General features: G+C 35.0%; 1 protein-coding gene across 1 annotated transcript in view; it reads left to right on the forward strand.

Annotated features, from left to right (window-relative positions):
* SPRED1 (sprouty related EVH1 domain containing 1) overlaps nt 1-22,663 on the forward strand; it is a 116,918-nt gene that overhangs the window by 44,142 nt on the left and 50,113 nt on the right. The window contains exon 2 of the mRNA XM_068548996.1: nt 3,097-3,271. Within this exon, the coding sequence (XP_068405097.1) occupies nt 3,097-3,271 (175 nt within the window). The remainder of the gene's footprint in view (nt 1-3,096; nt 3,272-22,663) is intronic.

Here is a 22,663-nt window from a genome sequence, read left to right on the forward strand (position 1 = left end):
ACTCTTGCTTAAGCACAGTTTTATATTTTTAAAATACAAAATATGCCTAAGAAGCATTATACAAATTGTAAATGAGAATTAGTAATATTCAAAGATGATAAAATAAGAGTCCATATGCTCTGAAGAGGATAACTGCTGCTGCACTCTGAAGTTAAAATATACACTGAGCTTCTAAATGGGGTTATTTTACTCCTTGGGTCTCCCCAGTCTTGTAGAATCTAGTATAAAATTCTTAAATTTTCTAGTTTACTACATAATTAGGTGAGAAGGAAGAGTCAGGATCCTAGAGTAAAATAAACACTTAAATAATTATGGGGAACTTGAATTTTGGTTTTGACCGAAGTTCTACCTTATGACTTCGTAACTTCACTGAACTTCAAATGTGCTGAGCTTTACATGCATGAGTTCAATTCACACATATTTAATCTGAACCTAATATGTCTAAGTTACGTGCCATGTTTCTGGTATATCCTTAGACTTAAATTCTTAATAAACCAAGTAACCTTCATTTACTATTACTTCTATCCCTCCAAGATGGTTTCCACCGTAATAAGCTTCTCCAGCTTCTTGGGATGCATGTCATGTTTATTTATAGTAGAGGTACTTGTTCCAGCTCCTCCCGGAAGGAGGATTCCAATTTGATATCTACCTCAGCCCAGTTTTTATGCACCCGTAACTCCTCTGGTCAGTTCTCTGAACTGAAGATTGGTAAGAATTGGCCCCAGGCAAGAATCAGAGCCTCTAAACAACTGAATAATAAAAAGCTTAGACAGAATAGTCGTCTGTAAATCTAAAGACTTTCAGAACTTCTATACAAAGAATTATATTGACGCTAGTAATAGAGAATTTTGTTTGACCTTGTAAATTTTATTTTTTCCCAGCTCCTCCCTGGCTTTGAATTACCAGTATGACAACTACTTCAATTTTAAATTCTTTGTTGTAGTAATAATTAAATTATAATAACACTTATATAGTGTTTATTATGTGTCAGGCATTGTTTACGTTTATTAAAGGTAGGTATTGTAACTTTCTCAAGGACATGTAGGTAAGTTGCTGAGCTAGGATCCAACTTAATAAAGTTTGACTTTAGACTCCTTACTCAACCAGCAACACAGTGCAGCTTTAAAAGTATGCAGCTCTCTGGCAGAAGACTTGTGTCGAGACTATATGAAGAACTTCTAAAAATCAATAATAAAAGGCAGCACAATAAAAAATAAAAGACTGGGACTTACCTGGCGGTATGGTGGTTAAGACTCTGCACTTCCACTGCAGGGAACATGGGTTTGATCCCTGGTTGGGGAACTAAGATCCTGTGTGCCACGCGGTATGGCAGAGAAAAAAAAGACTTAAAAAGAAGGCATACAAATGTGACCAATCAGCATATGAAAAAAATGCACAACATCATGGAAAATGGATATAAAAATCACAATGGGTTACCACTTACATACTTACTACAATGAGTAAGGTTTAAAAAACTGAAAACAACAAGTGTTGGCACAGATGAGGAGTAACTGAAACTATCATACATTGTTGATGGGAATGTATAATTGTCCAATCACTGTGGAAAACAGTTTGTTAGTTTCTTATATAGTTAAACCTACTACCCTATGACTCATCAATTCCATTCCTAGGTAATTATTAAAGAGAAATGAAAACATATGTCTACAAAAGACTTACACAAGAATGTTTATAACAGCTTTATTCATAATAGCCAACAGCTAGGAACATTTCAAATGCCCGTCAACATAAGAAAGAATAAATGAATTGTGATATATTTATTCAGTGAGAGGACTCTACTTAGTGGTAAAAAAGAATGAAGTACTAATACAACAGTGTAATGAGTGAAAGAAGTGAGACAAAAAGGGTACAAGTCGTGATTCTATTTGATTCCATTTATGTGAAAGCCCATAACAGGCAAAACTAATGTATATATTAGAAACTGGGGATAGCAGTGTTACCTAGGTTACCTATTTGATGGGAGGGAGGCTTCAGGGAATTTTCTGGAGTTCTATATCTTGATTATCATGTTGCTTGTACAGATGTGTAATTTGTCAGAATTTGTTGAATTTTATGTTTCATATCAGTATGCCTTATTATGTGTAGAGTAAAGTAGAAAAAAAGCAAGGGGCAGATCTCAGACAAGCACTCTGACAACAGAAATGGCAACTGGCAACCTAACACTTAGAACGTGCAGAGACACTAAGTAGCACATAATTGTTCCATTGAACCTCAGTTGATAGTAGTAATAACCAAGACATGTTTAAGTTATATTCAGTGTAATTTTCTAAGAAGTCACCAAGGTATACCACTTTTAGAAAGGATTTCATTAATAATTATTATATTAAAAGTTTTACAACTAAAATGCTGAGATGTCAGTTATCTAGAACATTAGTATATGAAACATTACTTAGATTTTATGTAAAAAATAGTTGTGGCTAATACTGGGAAATGATTTCAAATGGAACTAGAATGTGGTCTCTCTTAAGAATAGTCTGCCAAAAAGAGGGCATGAAAGACCAATTTACTTGATAACTTACTAAAATAAAACATGTTTATATATATTTGTGATTTAGATTCCCAGGTGTTACAAAAAATCAAAAATGTGTCTGAGCTAATAAGCATGTTTGTTTCAGCATTTTACTTATATTTCAAAGATGTTAGAAACATACAGATGTCACAATTAAATGTGCTAAGATACAGCAGTAATTTGTCCTGGTTATATTGTAGGAGGTGGACATATATTAGATAACTGTGAGGGCCGACTGTAGTTTGACCGTGTTTGTCTCTGGGATCCTTTGTTACATGTTCCATGGCAATCACATGTGCTTGAACTACTCAAATGATGAAATGAAATAAGAGATCTGTAGTCTTTTATTGTGAGATTGGTCTTCAAGATAAGTTAACCTTTAAGTCAGTTACTCTGTGGTTTTTGACCTTTTTCAATTAGGTTACTGTCTGTGGACTGTCATGGAAGTAGTAAACACTTTAGTTACTACATGTTAATTGATGTGGTCTTTGGTTTCTCAAACAAGACTGACACCTTGGCTGTTTTTTGTTTATGGAAAAGCTAATTTCTAATCTTTGCATCTATTTTAGTAATAGTTATGCACGAGTGCGAGCTGTGGTGATGACCCGGGATGACTCAAGTGGTGGATGGTTACCACTTGGAGGGAGTGGACTAAGCTGCGTCACTGTCTTCAAAGTCCCTCACCAGGAAGAGAATGGCTGTGCTGACTTTTTTATCCGTGGAGAGCGACTCAGGGACAAAATGGTAATGAATAATGCATCTATTGCTATAATTTAAAAATTCTATAGAATGAATTTTCTGCTTAAAATTATGATTAGTATACTGTTATTTATGAAAATTATTTTTGTCCAGGATCAATGATTGTTTCTGTAGCTCTTTTAAAGTTAAAGACAGCAAAATATGCCTGTTTCTTTGCAGCTGGGACTGACGTTAATGTGCATGTGTTAGAGGGGAGCTGCTTTTCTGTTAGGTTTAATGCAAGAACATTCATGAATAGTCCCCCTAGTTATTAACCCAGGTGCACCATCTTCCCCTTCTCTCCACTGTTCCCTAGACTGGAGGTTGGCACTATAGTCCACAGGCCACATCCATGCCTGTCATGTGTTTTTGTACAGCCCATGAGTTAAGAATGGTTTTTACATTTTTAAATGACTGGAAAAAATCGAAGAGTAATAATCTTACGAACATGAAAATATTACGAAATTCAAATTTCTATGTCCATAAGTAAAGTTTTATTGGAACATAGCGAAGCTGATCTGTTTACATTTTGTCTCTGGCTGCTTTCACACTGCAGTGGCAGAGTTGAGTGGTTGCAACAGAGACTGTAAATATCTGGCCCCTTACAGAAACATTTTGCTGGCCCCTACCCTAGACTCTTGTGTTCTCAGATTGTTTCTTTTCATCCCCTATCAATCTAGGCTCATCATATGACTACCTGGTGGCCATCCTAGGTTTTAACTCTACTATCTTCCACCCAGACAAGTGTTTTCTTACATTCATATATTTAAAATTTGGAATCTAACCTTTGATAATGTTAGACATCTACTCTCTCTTAATTAGTGTAGAAAGCTCTTTCTCTTTTATTTCATTCGTGAGCCAAAAAATAATCATATCTAAAAAGCTGAGTAATGTTAATGTCATTCCTGCATTAAGCAGAGAGCATACAACTTAGAAGCAAAAAGAGAATAAAGTGCCCAAAATTTCCAAGACTCTTGAAAATAACTGTTATTCCCTTTAACTATATATCTGTGGATTAATTTGTGAGCTCATTCAGCATCTATAATATTATTTCTATTGAAAATGTGTTTTAAGTGTTGAATAATTCTTTCATACATGAACATTTTGAATAAACCTACTTTTAATTTTGGTTCTTGGTTTCTGGATATTTTTTACTATTGAATTATTTCAGTAATTTTAAAAGTTGCCTAATTTGTCTGTGCTCCAGTTTCTGTCTCAGTTAAGTGGAGAGTTTTCCTAAATCGTCTTGAAAGCCTTCTAACTCTAATTTTTTGTGAGTTTAGGATTTACTATTGTGTATCTCAATTAACCAGAATGTGGTTTTAGGACTAGGAAACCCCATTTGAAGTCAGAAGTATATATGATAAATTTAACATGTCATCTCTAAAAGTTTAAATATTTAAATGTGGTTCTGGCCTTGGATAGCTTATTTAAAATATGGCTTGTAGACTTCTAAGAGAGAGCCTATGGTGACCCGTCCTGGAGTGTAGTGCTTTTTGTCTGAGCTGTTGATAATTGGGGAGTGTTGTTGGAGAAGAAGTTGTAGATTTTAGAAACTGAGTAAAATACTGACAATCTAAGGCATTTTTTAATAGTAAAGATGGAAAAAGAAGAAAGAAGTCAAAGGTGGAGAAAGGGAGAAAAAAAGCTTGCTAGAAAAAGCATAAGAACAAGGAAAAGATGACCTAGATGTGAAAAAGAGGAAAAAAAAAAAAATCAGAGTGAAACAGAACACACAGTGGACCCTACGTATCCATGGGTTTCACATCTCTGGATTCAACCAACCACAGATGGAAAATATTTGGAAAAGAAATTACAGAAAGTTCCAAAAAGCAAAACCTGAATTCTCCTTGTGCTGCCAACTATTTACATAGCATTTACTTTGTATTAGGTATTATAAATAATTTAGAGATGACTTAAAGTATATGGGAGGGAGGATGTGTGGGTTATATGCACATACTATGCTATTTTATATAAGGACTTGAGCATCTGCAGATTTTAGTGTCAGTGGGGGCTGGGGGGCGGGTCCTAGAACCAATCCCCTGTGGATACCAAGGGACTACTCTATTGGCTATATTGATGAGCATGGACAGTTTACTTGAGGAAAATTAAATAAGGAACCAAATCTGTATCACTAGGAGTGAGGCTGGTCAGAGATAAGCTCAGATTAATGTTTTAGGTGGTTGCTCAGAGTGTGGCTTTGACATAAGCTTAGAGAGAGTAAGCCTGGGATTTGGACATAATACAAATTTATTTCCTAATGTGGGACATAAAAAAGAGCCCTTAACTTAATCCTAAGGTGTAGAATCATAATAGACTAACAAGAAAATAGATTCTTTTGATAGAAGCACTGAACTAGGAATCAAAACGGTTGTTTCACTTAACCATTTCTCCTTGCGGAAGCTTGTTATTTGTGAAACAGGAATGATAAATATATCTCAATGTAGACATAAAGGAAACATTACTTTCAATTGGAGGATTGTCTTAATTCTTGTAGGGAATAGTTATAATAAAGCATTTTAGGTCATGGGGAATTGTATGATCAAAGGCAGAGGCAATGCATGGCCATAAATTGAAAATAGCAGTCTTGTGAAGTCTCAAGACAAATGGGACAGTGACATTGAAATAAGCAGATTAATTGGCCCCTTCTGCTGCATAATACACTTCTAAGATACTTCTGAAGCAATTACAGAATTGAAGTATTATTCTTTTACATTATCACCGCTTTTTGGGGTCATTAATGTCCATTTCTATAGATATTTTTATTGATTGGCTTTATTTTAATCCATTTTTCTGGGTTCTAGTAATATAAAAAAGGTGTACACTGTGACTGTTGAATCTATAAGTTTACAAAGTTAATGATAGTTTTCTTTAATATCCTTGATGAGTAAACTGAATTTTAATATTGTTCCTATGTAATAGTTAATCATGTAAAAGATAGTGCTACAAACTGTGTTCTCTACCCATTTTGTCTGTGGGTCACATCTTAGAGTCCTCTACCTTGGATGAATTCTAGAAATGAAGTAAGATAGCTACCCCTCATACCTCAGGAAAAAACTTGTGTCCTTTAAGAAAGAATAGATAATTAGTAATGAGGTACCTATAGCCACTTGTGTAGCTAATAAAGAAATACTAGATAATATTTTAAAGAGGGCTTATAATAGTCAAAATACTAGTAACAGTAGTGAAGATGAAAGGTGGCTTTTCTGAAGAGTGAATGAAGCATTTAGTAGAAGATTTTTCCAGTCTTAGATTTACAAGTACTTGTACTAAAAATGTCTTGTTACACTTCCCAGAGGGTTATATTTCACTCTTTTTTTCTTTTTTTTTGATAAGAAAGGGAGCACAGATCAAGAGCAGGCTGATGCGGATTTTTCAAGAAGGTGGCATTTTGTATAATTTGCTCAGTATTCATTCATTCATTCATTCAGAGTGACCTGAAATTATTTCCTATGATGCTTACCTATAACTTGCTTGTTTTTGTGATACTTACAAAGGTAGAGTTTATTTCCCAAGTTGCTAATCTAAATTAGAGCTTCCCAAGCTGTGTGCCATGAATAAGTAAAAGTGGCTGGAGCCTCCAAGTCTCTTTGCCTCTTAACCACTAGGCCCCTTCTCTTTTCTGGTTGCCTGATAATTGTTATTTTTCTGAGTATGCCTGAGGAATAAGTTGGAAAGCACTGCTTTATGTAATTGGCTTTCATACTTTATTGATAATTCAGGAGAAATTCAAAAAACACCAGGCTTTGGTGTTGTAGCCTAAGATAATGAAAGTACTTTCTTCCAGATACTTAGGGATGTATGGAATGGTCTTTGACAAGGATAGCTTCTCAGAACCCCATTTCTTGATATGTATGAGTTGTATCCTCCATTTCCTTCTAAATCTTTATAGCTTTGATTTCTCCCTGTAATTCTTTAATATAAATTAGTGTTATCTTGGATCACATTTTTTTAAATGCTAGCTAAAACTTAACTGTTAATTTGTATAGATAATCTTTACTGTAGAGCTTCAGATTCCCCATGATAGAAACTTTCTCTTTTGCATTCATTTTTCTATAGTGGCTCTTCTCTATTAGTGTGACATTGCTATTTTATAGGCAAACATTTTATCAGCTTACCATATGTGTATGTTAAATTATTTGATCATTTTTAGTTGAATTGTATGTGATAGGAAAATCTGAAATACTGAACTATAATACACTTTTAAAGTCTTTATAAGTACCTGAATAAACTTTCAATAATGATATTAAATTTTTGCTGAAATCTTTACTACTAAACAAAGTTTTTAATAACTGTGGGGATCTAAATTAGCCATTCTTAAGCTTTTATTGTAGGACAATAAAATACTGTAAATTTACTAATTAATGTTATTGTGCTTTTTAAAGCATATTGTGTGCTAAGAGATGACAAAAATCAAGTGGGCTACATAGAAAGATACAGTAAGACTTACAACCTCTGTACTTAAGATGTTCTGTGGAAAATAGAAAAAGGCACTGTTCAATGTCAAAGCAAACTTATAGCTATCATTATAAACTTAGAAGTTTATAGTAAGTATAATAATTGAAACGAAGAAAGGAAAAAGCAGGAGATATCAAGTTTAGGAAGTTGCCAAAGAGATTAAGGAATTGTTGTTTTGGATTAATAAGTAATTAGGTTGTGGATAAAAGTGGTTTATAAAAATTAAAATGCCTATGAGATAATAGTTCTGTTGTTTAAAAAGATACATTTCTAAAATGGAGTTTCTTTACAGTTATTAGAGCCTAAAGCAAAATTCGAGTATTTTTAAAGAAGAAAATAAAATGATTATAACATAGCAGTAGCTTTATTAAAAATGAAACTCATCCTCCTTTCCACCATGGGAAACCCCAAAAGACCAGGGAAATATTTTTCTGCCTTGGATTGAACTTTATAAAGTACAGAACCACAATTTTCTGCTTAGCCTTTCCCACTGTGCCTCTGTGAATTATTCAATTGTGAAACATCAGTCCTTCTACAGTACTCTTCCTCCACTAAAAAACCAATTCTATTAACTGGCATTCCCCTTAGGACTCAGCAGCTCTGTCTCTTGAAAGATACCGGTTCTCCTATTCACCATAATATCACAGAGTTGGGAAATAAGTGGGAGTGGGAGTAGAGGTAGTGTCAGCATTTTTGTTGTTCCTTATTCCCCTCACAGAATGTTACTATATAACCCACATATAGACATTTTTTTACTGATACACTGTACCATTCAGAACACCATCCTTTAGCTTTTATTTTCATCTACTGATCTTAGCAATTCCTTCTAAATGCCAACTTTTCCGCATCTGAGCCTCATCATCATTCTTGGCTACTTTTCTTTGCATGGTCTGACCTTCTGGTCTTCATTTCAGCAGGCTACTTTCCTGGATCTGGTTGTTACCAGAACTTTTCCATTTGAGGAATTTTACAATTTCCTGTCATTTCTACTTTATTTCCCATCCCTTGCTCTACAGTTTCATGACTCTATTATCTGTGCGTCTCATTTCACTAGATTCCTTCTGGCTTCAGTATCTTTTATTATTTTCTTTTTAAATCCAATCTGAATTTTCCTTGTCAGTCATTTAAACCACTCTTTCATCGATATTTTAGTGGACAATATGTTGCTGAGTTGTGTTTTTTTTTTTTTTTGGCTGCATTGGATCTTCGTTGCTGCACGCGGGCTTTCTCTAGTTGTGGTGAGTGGGGGCTACTCTTTGTTGCGGTGCACGGGCTTCTCATTGCGGTGGCTTCTCTTGCTGCGGAGCACCGGCTCTAGGCGCACAGGCTTCAGTAGTTGTGGCATGTGGGCTCAGTAGTTGTGGTGCATGGGCTTAGTTGCTCCGCAGCATGTGGGATCTTCCAGGACCAGGGATTGAACCCATGTCCCCTGCATTGGCAGGCGGATTCTTAACCGCTTCGCCACCAGGGAAGCCCCTGTTGCTGAGTTTTAATCTTACCTTACACTAAAGGAACTTTGTTGAATACACATTATTAAAAGGGACAATTCAGTATTTAAAGGTGAGTCTGTCATGCAACAAATATTTATTGAGCATCTACTATTTGCTAGATACTTGCTCTTCTAGGCACTGGGGATATGTAAATGAACAAAGACAGAAATCCCCGTTCCTAAGGGAACATACATTGTGGTGAGGGCCAGAGAAATACTACCATAAATAAATAAGTAAATGAATATTATGCTAGACATAATATTAGACAGTATTAAGTGCTGGGGGAAAAGGAGTGTAGGGGATTTTTTGTGGGGAGGTTAGTTAAAGTTTTACATAGAATAACCAAGGAAGGCCTTACTGAGAAGATCTAGGTAACATTTGAATAAAGATTTCTATTATGAACAAGGCCTTATATTTTAGTTTATATGTTCAGATTTTTAAATCTTGAGTATTCTTTTTTTTTAAACGTTTCTTTAATTAATTAATTAATTTATATTTTATTATTTTTGGCTGTGTTGGATCTTCGTTTCTGTGCGAGGGCTTTCTCCCGTTGCGGTGAGCGGGGGCCACTCTTCATCGCGGTGCGCAGGCCTCTCACTGTCGCGGCCTCTCCCGTTGCGGAGCACAGGCTCCATACGCGCAGGCTCAGTAGTTGTGGCTCACGGGCTTAGTTGCTCCGCGGCATGTGGGATCTTCCCAGACCAGGGCTCGAACCCGTGTCCCCTGCATTGGCAGGCAGATTCTTAACCACTGCGCCACCAGGGAAGCCCTTGAGTATTCTTAAAGTAGGATAAATCTATATTCTTACTTAAATTCTTATGCTACACTGTATAAGATCTTGGGCTTTTCATGGATTTGGTGAATGATATCAAAGTATGCATCAATAATAGTCATAGGGCTTCCGTGGTAGCACAGTGGTTAAGAATCCGATTGCCTGCCACTGCAGCGGACATGGGTTTGAGCCCTGGTCTGGGAAGATCCCACATGCCATGGAGCAACTAAGCCCATGTGCCACAACTACTGAACTTCCGCTCTGGAGCCCGTGAGCCACAACTACTGAAGCCCGTGTGCCGCAGCTACTGATGCCTGCGCACTTAGAGCCCGTGCTCCACAACAGGAGAAGCCACCGCAATGAGAATCCTGCGCACCGAAACAAAGACTAGCCCCGCTCACCACAACTAGAGAAAGCCCGCGCACAGCAACGAAGACCCAATGCAGTCATAAATAAATACGTAGATAGATAGATAGATAGATAGATAGATAGATAGATAGATAGATAGAAAAAAATAGTCATAAACCTAGGTATTAGTGATTCCTCCATTTAATTCAATCAGGTCTTATTTATTCTTGATTCTGTTTCATCCTTTTCATCTCGACCCCTCTTCAGTCTTGTCTGTATTATTGCAGATAAGGTTTCTAATATTTTTTCAAGGCCCAGTTTCACCTCTCTCTAACTTTTATATTGCTTACAATACTGAACTTTATAAAGCTTGGGTCTCATATTCCTTTAGTAGTTCCCCAAAAATTCCTAGATACAATTTCATCTCCTTAATTTCACCACAATAAACTCGTATAATCTGACCCTTACTTCCTTGAATCTATCTGCCTGTTTCCCAAAGACAACACTTCCATGATGTTGCCTTACTGAGTTGCTCATGGTTCACTAAAAGCATGCATTGAACTTAGGGAAATGCTATCCCCTCTTTTACATTAACTAAATAACTATAAAGATAGTATACTACAAGTTGTATGTGGAATAGAGAATGTGTACATACAGCTTGCTAGTCCTGAGGAAATAATAATGGCAGGAACAATTTCCCTTTTATTGTCACAGGTAACTCACAGATGGACAAATAGGAAAAATGAGTTAGAGGAAGCACCTTGGACAAACCAGTTTTGCTGTGAAGGACTATAATTGAAAGAAATGCTAATAATAATAACATTCATCTAGTTTAGAATAACCTGTTCATTTTAGGGTCAGTCCATTGAAAAGATAATAAATTATACTATTAATTACTTTTCTGTACAACCATGAATTTTGTGACTTTCTCCCAGCAGTTTTAAAATAGTTCATTCTTTAATGCTACTGATATTCCTTGAAGGGGAAAAAACCTGCCTGCTGCATTTCTATTCTCTTTCTTTTAGAGCAAAAATAGCTCTGTGTGTGTGGGGGGGATGTTAGCGGTTTCCTGTGTTTGTGTGTGTGTGAGCGGTTTCCTGAAAATTAAGATTTAAAATGTAACCCATATTACCTTCCTGGTTGCTATTATTTCCTCTTTTTAGAAAATGTCAGCTTAATACTTATTATTCAGTTGTTTTGAACTAACTTCATTTTATTCTTTAGTTATTGATTTATACTGGTTGATCTAGTCTATCAGGTTCATCATGATTATCTTGGCTTCATCTTTCCCTTTTATACCTGATTGTGATATATCTCACAACCTTCCCATTACATTCCCATTGCCATTAAACTATTATAATGGATAATAGCCTCCCTAATAGCTAAAGCCCAAAATCTTTGATCTCAAATTATTGACCTTACTTAATAGTTTTCTAAATATTTCCTTACTAAATTATAATCTGAATGTAGCATGCTTTTAGTTGATTGGTTGATTGATATTATTCTTTTAATTAATCAACAGCTGTTTGAGACCCTTCTGTGTACTAGGCTTCTTTTTTTTTAAGTTTAAGGTGTACACTATGATGGTATGATTTAGACTTCTTGTATCAGTCTGCTCAGGCTGCTATAACAAAACACAACAGACTGGCTGATTTAAACAGCAGAAATTTATTTTCTTACAGTTCTGGAGACTTGGAAGTCCTAGATCTGGGTGCTGACTTTTCTCTGGGATAGATGACCAAGAGTACAGTTGCTGGGTTGTATGGTAGTTTTATGCTGAGTTTCATAAGAAACTGCCAGACTTTCTTCCTGAGTGGCTGTACCATGTTAAATTTCCACCAGCAGTGTATGAGCAATCCAGTTTCTAGGCATTCTTGCCTGCATTTTGTGTAGTCAGTATTTTTTATTTTAGTCGTGTTGATAGGTGTGTAGTGGTAGCTCATTGTAGTTTTAATTTCCATTTCCCTAATGGCTACGGTTGAATATCTTTTTATGTGCTTATTTGTATCTTCTTTGGTGAAATATCTGTTTGTGTCCTTTTCCTGTTTTCTCATTAGATTGTTAGTTTTTTTGCTGTTGAGTTTTGAAGGTTTTTTTTTTTTATTCTAGATACTAGTCCTTTTCAGGATATATGGTTTCTAAATATTTTCTCCCAGTCTACAGATTGTCTTTTTAACCTTCACGGGATATTTTGCAGAGCAGAGTTTTAACTTGATGAAGTTCAGTTTATCAGTTTTTCCTTTCATGGATCACGTTTTAGGTGTCAAGTTCGTGAACACTTTCCCTAATCCTGCGTCCTGAAGATTTATCCTATTTTAAGTTTTATAGTTTTACATTTTATATTTAAGTCTGTGGTCCATTTTAAATTTTTATTTATTTTTTTAACTTTTGGGTTTATTTATTTATTTATTTATTTATGGTTGTGTTGGGTCTTCGTTTCTGTGTGAGGGCTTTCTCTAGTTGCGGCAAGTGGGGGCCACTCTTCATCGCGGTGCGCGGGCCTCTCACTATCGCGGCCTCTCTTGTTGCGGAGCACAGGCTCCAGACGCGCAGGCTCAGTAGTTGTGGCTCACGGGCCCAGTCGCTCCGCGGCATGTGGGATCCTCCCAGACCAGGGCTCGAACCCGTGTCCCCTGCATTGGCAGGCAGATTCTCAACCACTGTGCCACCAGGGAAGCCCCTGTGGTCCATTTTAAATAATTTTTATATAAGGTGTGATACTTAGGTCAAGGTTCAGTTCTTCTGCCTACAAATGTCCAGTTTTTTCCAGAACCACTTGTTGAAAAAGTTGTCGTTTCATTAAATTACTTTTGTACTCTTAAAAAATCAGTTAAGCATTTTTATGTAGGTTCTCCATTTTGTTCCATTGCTCTGTCTATCCCACCATAGGTATCACATACTGTTTTACTGTAGCTGTATTGTAAGCCCTAATAGTGGGTAAAGTGATTTCTCCCATTTTATTCTTCTTTTTCAATGTTATTTCAGCTATTCTAGGGTTTGTGCCTTTCCATATAAATTTTAGAATGATCTTGTCTATGTCTACAAAAATCTTTACTGGATTTTGACAAGAATTGTATTAAACCTATTGGTCAATTTGGGGAGAATTGACATATTTACTGTGTTGAATCTTCCAGTCCATGAATGTGGTATGTCTCCAGTTTAGGTCTTTGAATTCTTTCATTAGCATTTTATAATTTTCAATGTATAGATCCTAAAGATATGTTTTGTTAAGTGTATACTTAAGTGTTTAATTTTTCTTGGAGCAATTGTAGATAGTATTGTGTTTATAATTTTGGTTAGTGCATGCTCATTGTATGTGTATAGAAATTCAATTAATTTTCGTGTGTTCATCTTGCATCCTGTTACCTTGCTGAACTGTGAGGTTTGTGGTAGATTCCCTGGGATTTTTTAATGTAGACAATCATGTCATCTACAAATATGAACAGCTTTATTTCTTCCTTTTCAATCTGTATACCTTTTATTTCTTTTTTTTTTTCCTTATTGCAGTGGCTAGAACTTTAAGTTCTGTGTTGAATAAGAATGGTCATAGTGGACATCCTTACTTACCTCATTCAGATTTTAACGGAAACATATTCAGTCTTTCACCCTTGAGTATGATGTTAGCTATAGAGTTTTTTATAGATGATTTTTTTTTTTGTTTTTTGGCTGCGTTGGGTCTTCGTTGTTGTGCACAGGCTTTCTCTAGTTGCGGCGAGCGGGGGCTACTCTTCATTGCAGTGCGCAGGCTTCTCATTGTGGTGGCTTCTCTTATTGCAGAGCATGGGCTCTAGGTGCGCGGGCTTCAGTAGTTGTGGCTCGTGGGCTCTAGAGCGCTGGCTCGGTAGTCGTGGCACACGGGCTTAGTTGCTTCGCGGCATGTGGGATCTTTTCGTACCAGGGATCGAACCCATGTCCCCTGCATTGGCAGGTGGATTCTTAACCACTGTGCCACCAGGGAAGTCCCTATAGATGATTTTTATTGAGTTGCTGATAATTTTTATTATGAATAGGTGTTGGAATTTGTCAAAGGTTTTTTCTGTGTCAATTGATATGATCACATCTTTAGCTTGTTGACATCATAGATTACACTGATTGATTTTTTTTAATGTTGACCCAGCCTTGTATTCCTGGAATAAGTCCCACTTGGTCATGGTGTGTAATCTTTTTGTATATTGTTGGGTTTAATATGCTACTATTTTTGGAGAAATTTTGTGTTTAAGTTCATGAGAGATACTGGTCTGTAGTTTTCTCTTTTTTTGGTACTGTCTTTGTATGGTGTTGGTATCAAGATATTGGTGGCCTCATAAAATGAATTGGGTAGTATTCCCTCCTCTTCTGTTTTCTGAGTTTGTAAACTTGATGTTAGTTCCTCTGAAAATATTTGGTAGAATTCTCCAGTGAAACCATCTCAGTATAGAGATATCTCTCTCTCTCTCTCTTTTTTTTTTTTCTTTTTTGGCCACGCCCTGCAGCTTGTGGAGTCTTAGTTCCCTGACCAGGGATCAAACCCCGGCCCTTGGCAGTGAAAGTGTGGAGTCTTAACCACTGGACTGCCAGGGAATTCCCAAGTGATCTCTTTTTGAGAGCTTTTAAATTACAAAATCAGCGTCTTTAATGGTTATAGAACTATTTAGGTTTATCTATTTTATCTTGGTTGAGTTTTGATTATAATGTGATTTTCAAAGAATTGGTCCGTTTCTTCTAAGCTGTCTAATTTGAGTGTAAAGTTGTTTTTAGTATCTCAAGTACTGTTTTAAAGGCTACAAGGATCTTTAGCAATATCCCGTCTCATTCCTAAAATTGGTGATTTGTGTATTCATTTTTAATTTGTCAGTCTTACTAGAGATTTATCAATTTTATTGCTTTTTTTTAGACCAGCTTTTTGTTTCATTGAGTTTCCCCCCCATCTATTTTCAATTTCTAGTTCTGTTGATTTCTATTATTTGATATTTTCTTCCTTCATCTTGCTTTGGGTTTATTTTGCTCTCCTTTTTCTAGTTTCTTGAGGTAGGAACTTCAATTATTGATTTGAGACCCTTCCTTGTTCCAACATCCGTAACCTTTTGAAAGACTTCAATTCACTGTAATATGAAGGTTTGAATTTATAAAGTTTAACCTTATTTACTAAATTATTCACATCTTATGTATCCTTTTTGTGTGTGTGTTTGCTTCAATTTAAAGGCTGAAGACCTACAACTATCATGATGTTTTTGGATATTCTTGTGTTTCTAAATGGTTTTTTTGTTACATAGATATTGCTGTGTAAGTCAGTTAATAAAGGTTCATGGCTGTTAAATTCTTAGATCACTGAGATTGATTCCATCAGAATTGTATGGGCCCCTCTCCAAATTATGCAGACCCAGTTGAGGGTGAAGAGAATTGTTTAAGCTTATTTAGTTTTATTCTAGCAATTCAGAGTTCTGACAGCCTGTGGGGACTTGGGAAAGAGCCAAGTAAAGAAGCAGGGGCGTATTGCCTGTGCCTAAGAATTTGCCACCAGGAGTTAGAGCAGTATTCAAATTGTGACAGTTCCCTCCTCTGTTTTGTATCTCATCTCCTGTTCCCTCATCTTGTCGCCTTTCACTATCATTTTCTACTGATCCAGTTTCTTTAATGGTTACAGGTTTCTAATGGTTTTATATTTTCAGTCAGTTTTGGTAAGTTATAATTTTTCTAGGAAATTGCTATTTCACTTAGATTTTCAAATTTGAGGTCATAAAACCTTACATTGTATTCTTCGTTTTTTAATATTTATTTTATTATTTATTTATTTTGTCTGCGCCGGGTCTTAGTTGCGGCACGCGGGACCTTCATTGTGGCATGTGGACTCTTACTTGCAGCATGCAGACTTCTTGGTTGCGGAATGTGAACTCTTAGTTGCAGCATGCATGTGGGATCTAGTTCCCCGACCAGGGATCGAACCCGGGCCCCCTGCATTGGGAGCACAGGGTCTTACCCACTGGACCACCAGGGAAGTCCCACACTGTACTCGTTATTACTTTCTAAATCTTTGCTCTGCCTTCAGCTTTGATTATGTAGTCACAGTATAATTATCCTATTTAGGAAATTTAACATGAATGTAGTACTTCAGTCTTTAGTCCATATTCCAGTTTCACCAACTGTTCTAATAATGTTCTTACAACATTTTTGTTCTCTCAGTACAAGATCATGTAGCGTTTAGCTGTCATGTGTCCTTATGCTCCTTTAATCTGGAGCAGTTCCTCAGTCTTTCTTTCATGACATAGACATATTTTTAAAATAGTGGCTCCCTCCCTTCCTTTTGTGGTAGCTGAACTGTTATTATTTGAGAAGGAACGCTACCACTGTTCCTTCTGTTACTTTTAAAATTTTTTCTAAAATCTTATTCATCTCAGAATCCAGCTTTGAACACAAATTTTTATTACTAGATAATTAGTAAAAATGTGTTATTTGATAACAATATAGTTTCGTATTTCATAGAATGCACTGGTGTCCTTTATAAAGGATACTAGTTTTTATGTCATCCAGAAAACTAAAGTTCATAATACAAGGCAACTATTTGAGATACCAATTACTGATTTTGGTTATCAAGTAATTTAACTTGAATATAGAGATTTTATTTCAAAAATGAAATGCTTTTTCCATGATTCAAAGGTATTTCAGAAAGTTACAAAAATAATTTGTCTAGTTACCAACTATTACTACATCTTAGATAATACTTTTTGTAAACATGTAATTATCTACTTGTAAGGTAGCATCTATAATAAAGTTACATAGTAGTTTGAAAGTACATTTTTAACTTTGCTCTCCCAAATTATTAGTTGTTATTAGTGAAACAGAAATGTACTTATACCCATTTTTGGCTTGGTCTATTTTAAATTCTTCTGGCCAACAGTCCAGTAATTTGCTCTATATTTCCTAAAATAACTTGGAATATATCTTCAGAAGTTTTGGTTATTTAGTGACTGTGGTGTCCCCTCCCCCACTTTTTTTCTCTGTAATATATCCTAGAATTTCTTTCAGAAGAAGGAAAAGCGTTGCAGATTATGTTTTCACTGTCTTTAGAATCAATTAACTTAAACTTCACGGAATCTATTCACAAGCTCTTTGAGGTCCTGAGTACCTTTATTTATCATTCAAACTCCTCCCCCTCCCATACTCAAAAAAGTAAATACTGACCTCTCAGGCTTTCATAGCAACTGTACTATTATGGGCTAGTGGCATCACCTTGTGACCAAAATCACCATTGCTACTAGTATGTATTGAAGATCTACTCTGTTGTCAGACACTATTTGAGTTCTCTGTATGTATTGCCTTATTTAATTCTCAAGTCAGATGGGTAATGAGTGGTGGAGAGTGGATGGGACCCAGCTATTCTAAGCTGTAGAACCCACAAGCTTAATTAATTTCTATACCAAAATTCCTCTTACGCTTTAATAACATTTTTCTTCTTGGGAAGTGTATGTGTACTGTTCCTGTTCCTTCTGTTATTCATATCTTAATTATTTTATTTTGGAAATTTTTTACTCATGTGAAGAATATCCATTCTCATTAACCATCTTTCTTCTTTTCCTTTCTCTTTTAACTCTTAGCTTGGTACTATAAGGAAACCACTTCTCTTCCCTGACTCCCTTCATCTATATCAGATTTTAATATATTTATGCTAATAGTAGTTTTGCTTTCCTTAAATTCAGAGTTCACCTGTGCATCTGTTTGTTTGTTCTTTCATAATATCTATTTAACCTTTATAGAAGAAAGACAAAGAATATTCGTTCTTTTTGTTGCCACTATCTCAAAAGACTTCAAGATCTTATTAAAATATTCATGGTTCCAAAAGTATTTATCTAGCTAGAAAAGACTTGTATGTCTTAAGCAACTTAGACCTATTTAGAGTCTATCATATTAAAATGCAAAGCTGTTCTACCAAATACCCCTTAATATCCTCCCTTTGGTATAAGTCCCCTTCCTAAAGGTGGTTCCAGTCAGTCTGTTTGCAGTGACTATATTCTACTCAAACCTAGTCAGGTATATTGGTATGTAAAAGTCTGAAGTTTTTTCTTTTAGAGGCGGTCAGTATAAAAACATTTAAGTGCTTTTGAATTTGTTGTTGCTTTTTCTAGTTAAATTTTTTTCCATTATACTTTTTTATAGTTTATAATAAATAGTGATTCTTTTCTAATCCCAGTATACTTGTAGATGATTCAAAAGTTCAAAATATTCTAGTACTGATTCTAAAACATGACTCTTTAATTTCTTCTTCATTAACTAGCCACAGGCTTAGTGGATCCATTAGGGGTTATTGATGTCAAGTTACTTTGGCAGCATATTCTTTTGTAGTTATTCTTGTTGAGTCACTCTTACACTTAATATTCACTTTACAGTTGTTATTTACACTCAATATCTTTTCTGCTTATTAGTTTAATATATCACCTGTCTTCTTTAGGGTAGAAATAAGGGCAGGGCCACTAATCTACTTTCAAATTTATCTTTCTCTAATTTATACATGTCCTTCATGGTTACTATGGAGGTCTGATGAAATTCACATCACTCCTTAACCCCAGAAAGAAGTATAGTCAACTAATAATTAGAATTAGCTAGAGATGTGTTTCAAGTTTGACAACTGTTTACAGACTATTTTTACGGTTATACTTTTAATGGCTTCTGGCAGTTGCTTTTAGGGTAGTCTTAACAGAACTTAAAATTATTCATTTCATTTTGTACTAGATCTTTTCTTGTAAAAAAGTTCTAAGAGTGAGTGCAGGTCATGTATTCTGGGAGAGATGTAACCACTTCAGGCCTGTAGAACACCTGTTACTTTACTTTATTGGTAATTAATAGATATAACTCCCTATTGGCCAGAAGTAATTTATCAGGGTACCTCATTTTTACAACAGCATAAATAATTCACCTGGCAGTGCTGGATTGGTTGATTGTAATCTCTTGGCAAAAATGTAATTACCATTTTCTACAGTTTGTTTGCTAGTTATTCCAATCACAAATATGGTAAACTTTGAATCTGCTTCCTGTATGCCTATTACTGTTAATGTTACTGTGATCTTAAGATACAGAATTAATACAGTGAAAATTGCAGTGAACTAAAGTCAGAGCACATTGTTCTGATATAGTTGAGAAGAGGCAGTGGAAGTGGGAGGCAGCATAATTCACTAGCTTTTAAGAATCCTTCTAGCTCGTAAAATTATTTTTGTTCTTTCTGGAATGCAGATTTAGTTTTGATCACATGGTAGGTAGAAGCCTTTTGAGACATTCTTTTAACTACTTTTTTTTTAACACCTTTTTAACCTCATTGATCTTTTTTAAAAATTTGAGATGGACAGTTGTTATCCCTATTACTTAATAAAGGTGTGGTTTATATTGTCCTTAGTGTGATGAGAATGCATTTATTTTTTAAATGCTACTTAAAGTCAGAAGCAAAACAACTTTTTAATATATTGTGTGACTTAGATGAGAAATTGTTATGCCTTAGATATGGAGGCTTTGATAATTATGTAATGCTGAGTGATGCAGAATGTTCTAGGAAGCATAGTTTTTAAATTATCTACAAAGATGGTGAGTGGTTATGTCAGTAGATTACCTGCACTTTTCTTTCTCATTACCTATTCCTAAATTCAGAATAGCTACTGCCATAGTAGCCTTTTCCTAAATGATAGTTATTTTTATGGTATGCTAAATACATACTATGAACAGTAAGATATATTTTATTTCCTAATATTACTTTGTAGATAAAAGTTAATGACATAAATTGACATCTACTTCATAATTAGGTGGCATTTTGTTTTTGTACCAACATGATGTGTATGATGTGCAACCTCAGTATCTATATGACTTCTAGGTGGAACACATTCTTGCATAGGTACTTGTATGAGTCAAAGAACTAGTTTATTATCCTTACCATTTCCTCAGTGTATTTTAAAGCTCATTTAAAAAATTTATTTTTCTATGTGTTTTGGGAGCCTCTATAAAAAAATAGATGGCCATTTGTAAATAAGTGGTATAGATGAGTATAGGTCACGTTGAAATTTTATTTATCTAACAGATAATTGGAAAACAACTTTGGGAAGTTTCAGAGAGGAGCTAATTCAGCAATATTTTCATGTATTAAAGATTAATTTAGTGACATTTTCATGTAATGACTGTAGGACCAAACTCCGTTTTTTATGTCCTTCTCTTTTTTAATAATTGCAATTTAACAGTTTTCTAAAATACATATCTCTTTCCCACTGTTTATGAATACAGTAAATATGTTGCAGTAATCCATAATGCCAATTTTAACTTCTTGAATTCCAAAACCTAATTTAATTATGAATTTTATTATTATTATTGCAAAATGGTTGTTGTAACAGTTAGTTAAATCTTTGTCAAATGCCAAGTGCTAACACACTTTGTCTGTAAGCAAGCAGGACATTATTTTGTTACCTTCTTTGTTACTTATTGCAGAATAACAAGACTTACTATCAAAGATATTCAGTGACAGGCTGGTAAAATTTAACAATCAGCTTTTGGTGGGGGAGGGTGGGGGGATTGGAGAGAGGAAATGCTTTATAGCTTAACATACTTCCACCATGGCTGTTTTCAGTCAATATAACGTCACTGCATGTGGAGTTGGGAAGAAGTGATTAGTAGTGCACCATTATTTTTTCTTTTGTTACCTGTGCCTTTGGTGTCATATCCAAGAAAACATTGCCAAGTCCAGTGTCATGAAGTTTTTGTCCTATGTTTTCTTCTAGGAGTTTTATCGTTTTAGATCTTCTTAGGGTCCTTGATACATTTTGAGTTAATTATTGCATGTGGTGTTAGGTAAGGGTCTAATAACTTCATTCTTTTGCCTGTACACATCCAGTTTCCCAGTACCATTTGTTGAAAAGACTTTCCTTTCTTCCACTGAGTGGTCTTGGCACTTTTGTCAAATATGTTGAGGTAGTTTCCTTCTAGTTCTTGTTTGTTAGGTATTTTTATCATGAAAAGATGTTGAATTTTGGTAAATGCTTTTTCTGCATCAATTGAGATGATCATGTGGATTTTTTTTCCCCTTTATTCTGTTCAAGTAGGATATTACATTGATCAATTTTCATATGTTTAACCATCCTTGCATTCATTTGTTGAGGATTTTTTGCATCAGTATTCATAAAGGATATTGATACATAGTTTTCTTGTAATGTCTTTGGCTTTGGTATCAGCACAATGCTGTCCTCATAGAATGAGTTAGGAAGTGTTTACTCCTTCAGTCTTTTGGGAAAGTTTGAAGTATTGGTATTAGTTCTTTAAATGTTTGATATAATTCACCGGTGAAGCCATCAGGTCCAGGGTTTTTCTTTATTGAGAGACATTTAATTACTGATCCAATCTACTTACTGGCTATATATCTATTCAAATTTTCTATTTATTTCTGATTTAGTCTTGGTCTGTTTTATGTTTCTAGTAATTTGTCGGTTAAATCTAGGTTATCTGACTTGTTGGTGTACAATTGTTCATAGTACTCTCTTATAATGCTTTTTATTTCTGTAGAATTGATGGTAATGTCTCCACTTTCATTTCTGATTTTTATAATTTGTGTCAATTTGCGTCTTCTCTCTTTTTCTTCTTAGTCCTTCTAGCTAAAGGACTTATTAAAATCTTTTTGAAGAACCAACTTTTGGATTCATTGATTTTCTCTATTATTTTTCTGTTCTCTAATTTGTTTCTGCTCTCATCCTTATTATTTCCTTTCTTCTGCTAGGTTTGGGTTTAGTTTGTTCTTCTTTTCTAGTTCCTTAAATTGTAAAGTTATGTTGTTGATTTAAGATTTTTCTTTCTTTTTTTTTTTTAATGCAGGTGTTTGTACATTTTCCCCTTAGTACTGCTTTCACTGTGTGCTATAAGTTTTGGTATGTTGTGTTGTTTTTGCCCTCTAAGTATTTTGTAATTTCCCTCATGATTTCTTCTTTGATCAGTTGGTTAATTCCCAAAAATTTTTTTAATTTTCCAGTTTTCCTTTTGTTATTGATTTTTAATTTCATCTTATTGTGGCCAAAGATACTTTGTATGATATCCATATTTTTTATTATATTGAGATTAATTTGTGGCCTACCATATGGTCTGTCCTGAAAAATATCCTATGTGCACTTCAGAAAAATGTGTGTTCTGTTGCTGAGTAGAGTGTTTTGTATATGTCTGTTTGGTCTAGTTGGTTTACTATGTTAAATTCTCTATTTCTTTATATTCTGTCTGGTTCTTCTGTTGATTATGTGAGTGAGGTATTGACGTCTCCAACTATTACTGTAGAACTGTATTTCTCCCTTCAGTTGTGTCAATTTTTGCTTTATATATTTTGATGTTCTGTTACTAGGTACCTAA

The sequence above is a fragment of the Eschrichtius robustus genome, chromosome 1 (genome assembly GCF_028021215.1).
Source record: "Eschrichtius robustus isolate mEscRob2 chromosome 1, mEscRob2.pri, whole genome shotgun sequence".
NCBI lineage: Eukaryota > Metazoa > Chordata > Mammalia > Artiodactyla > Eschrichtiidae > Eschrichtius > Eschrichtius robustus.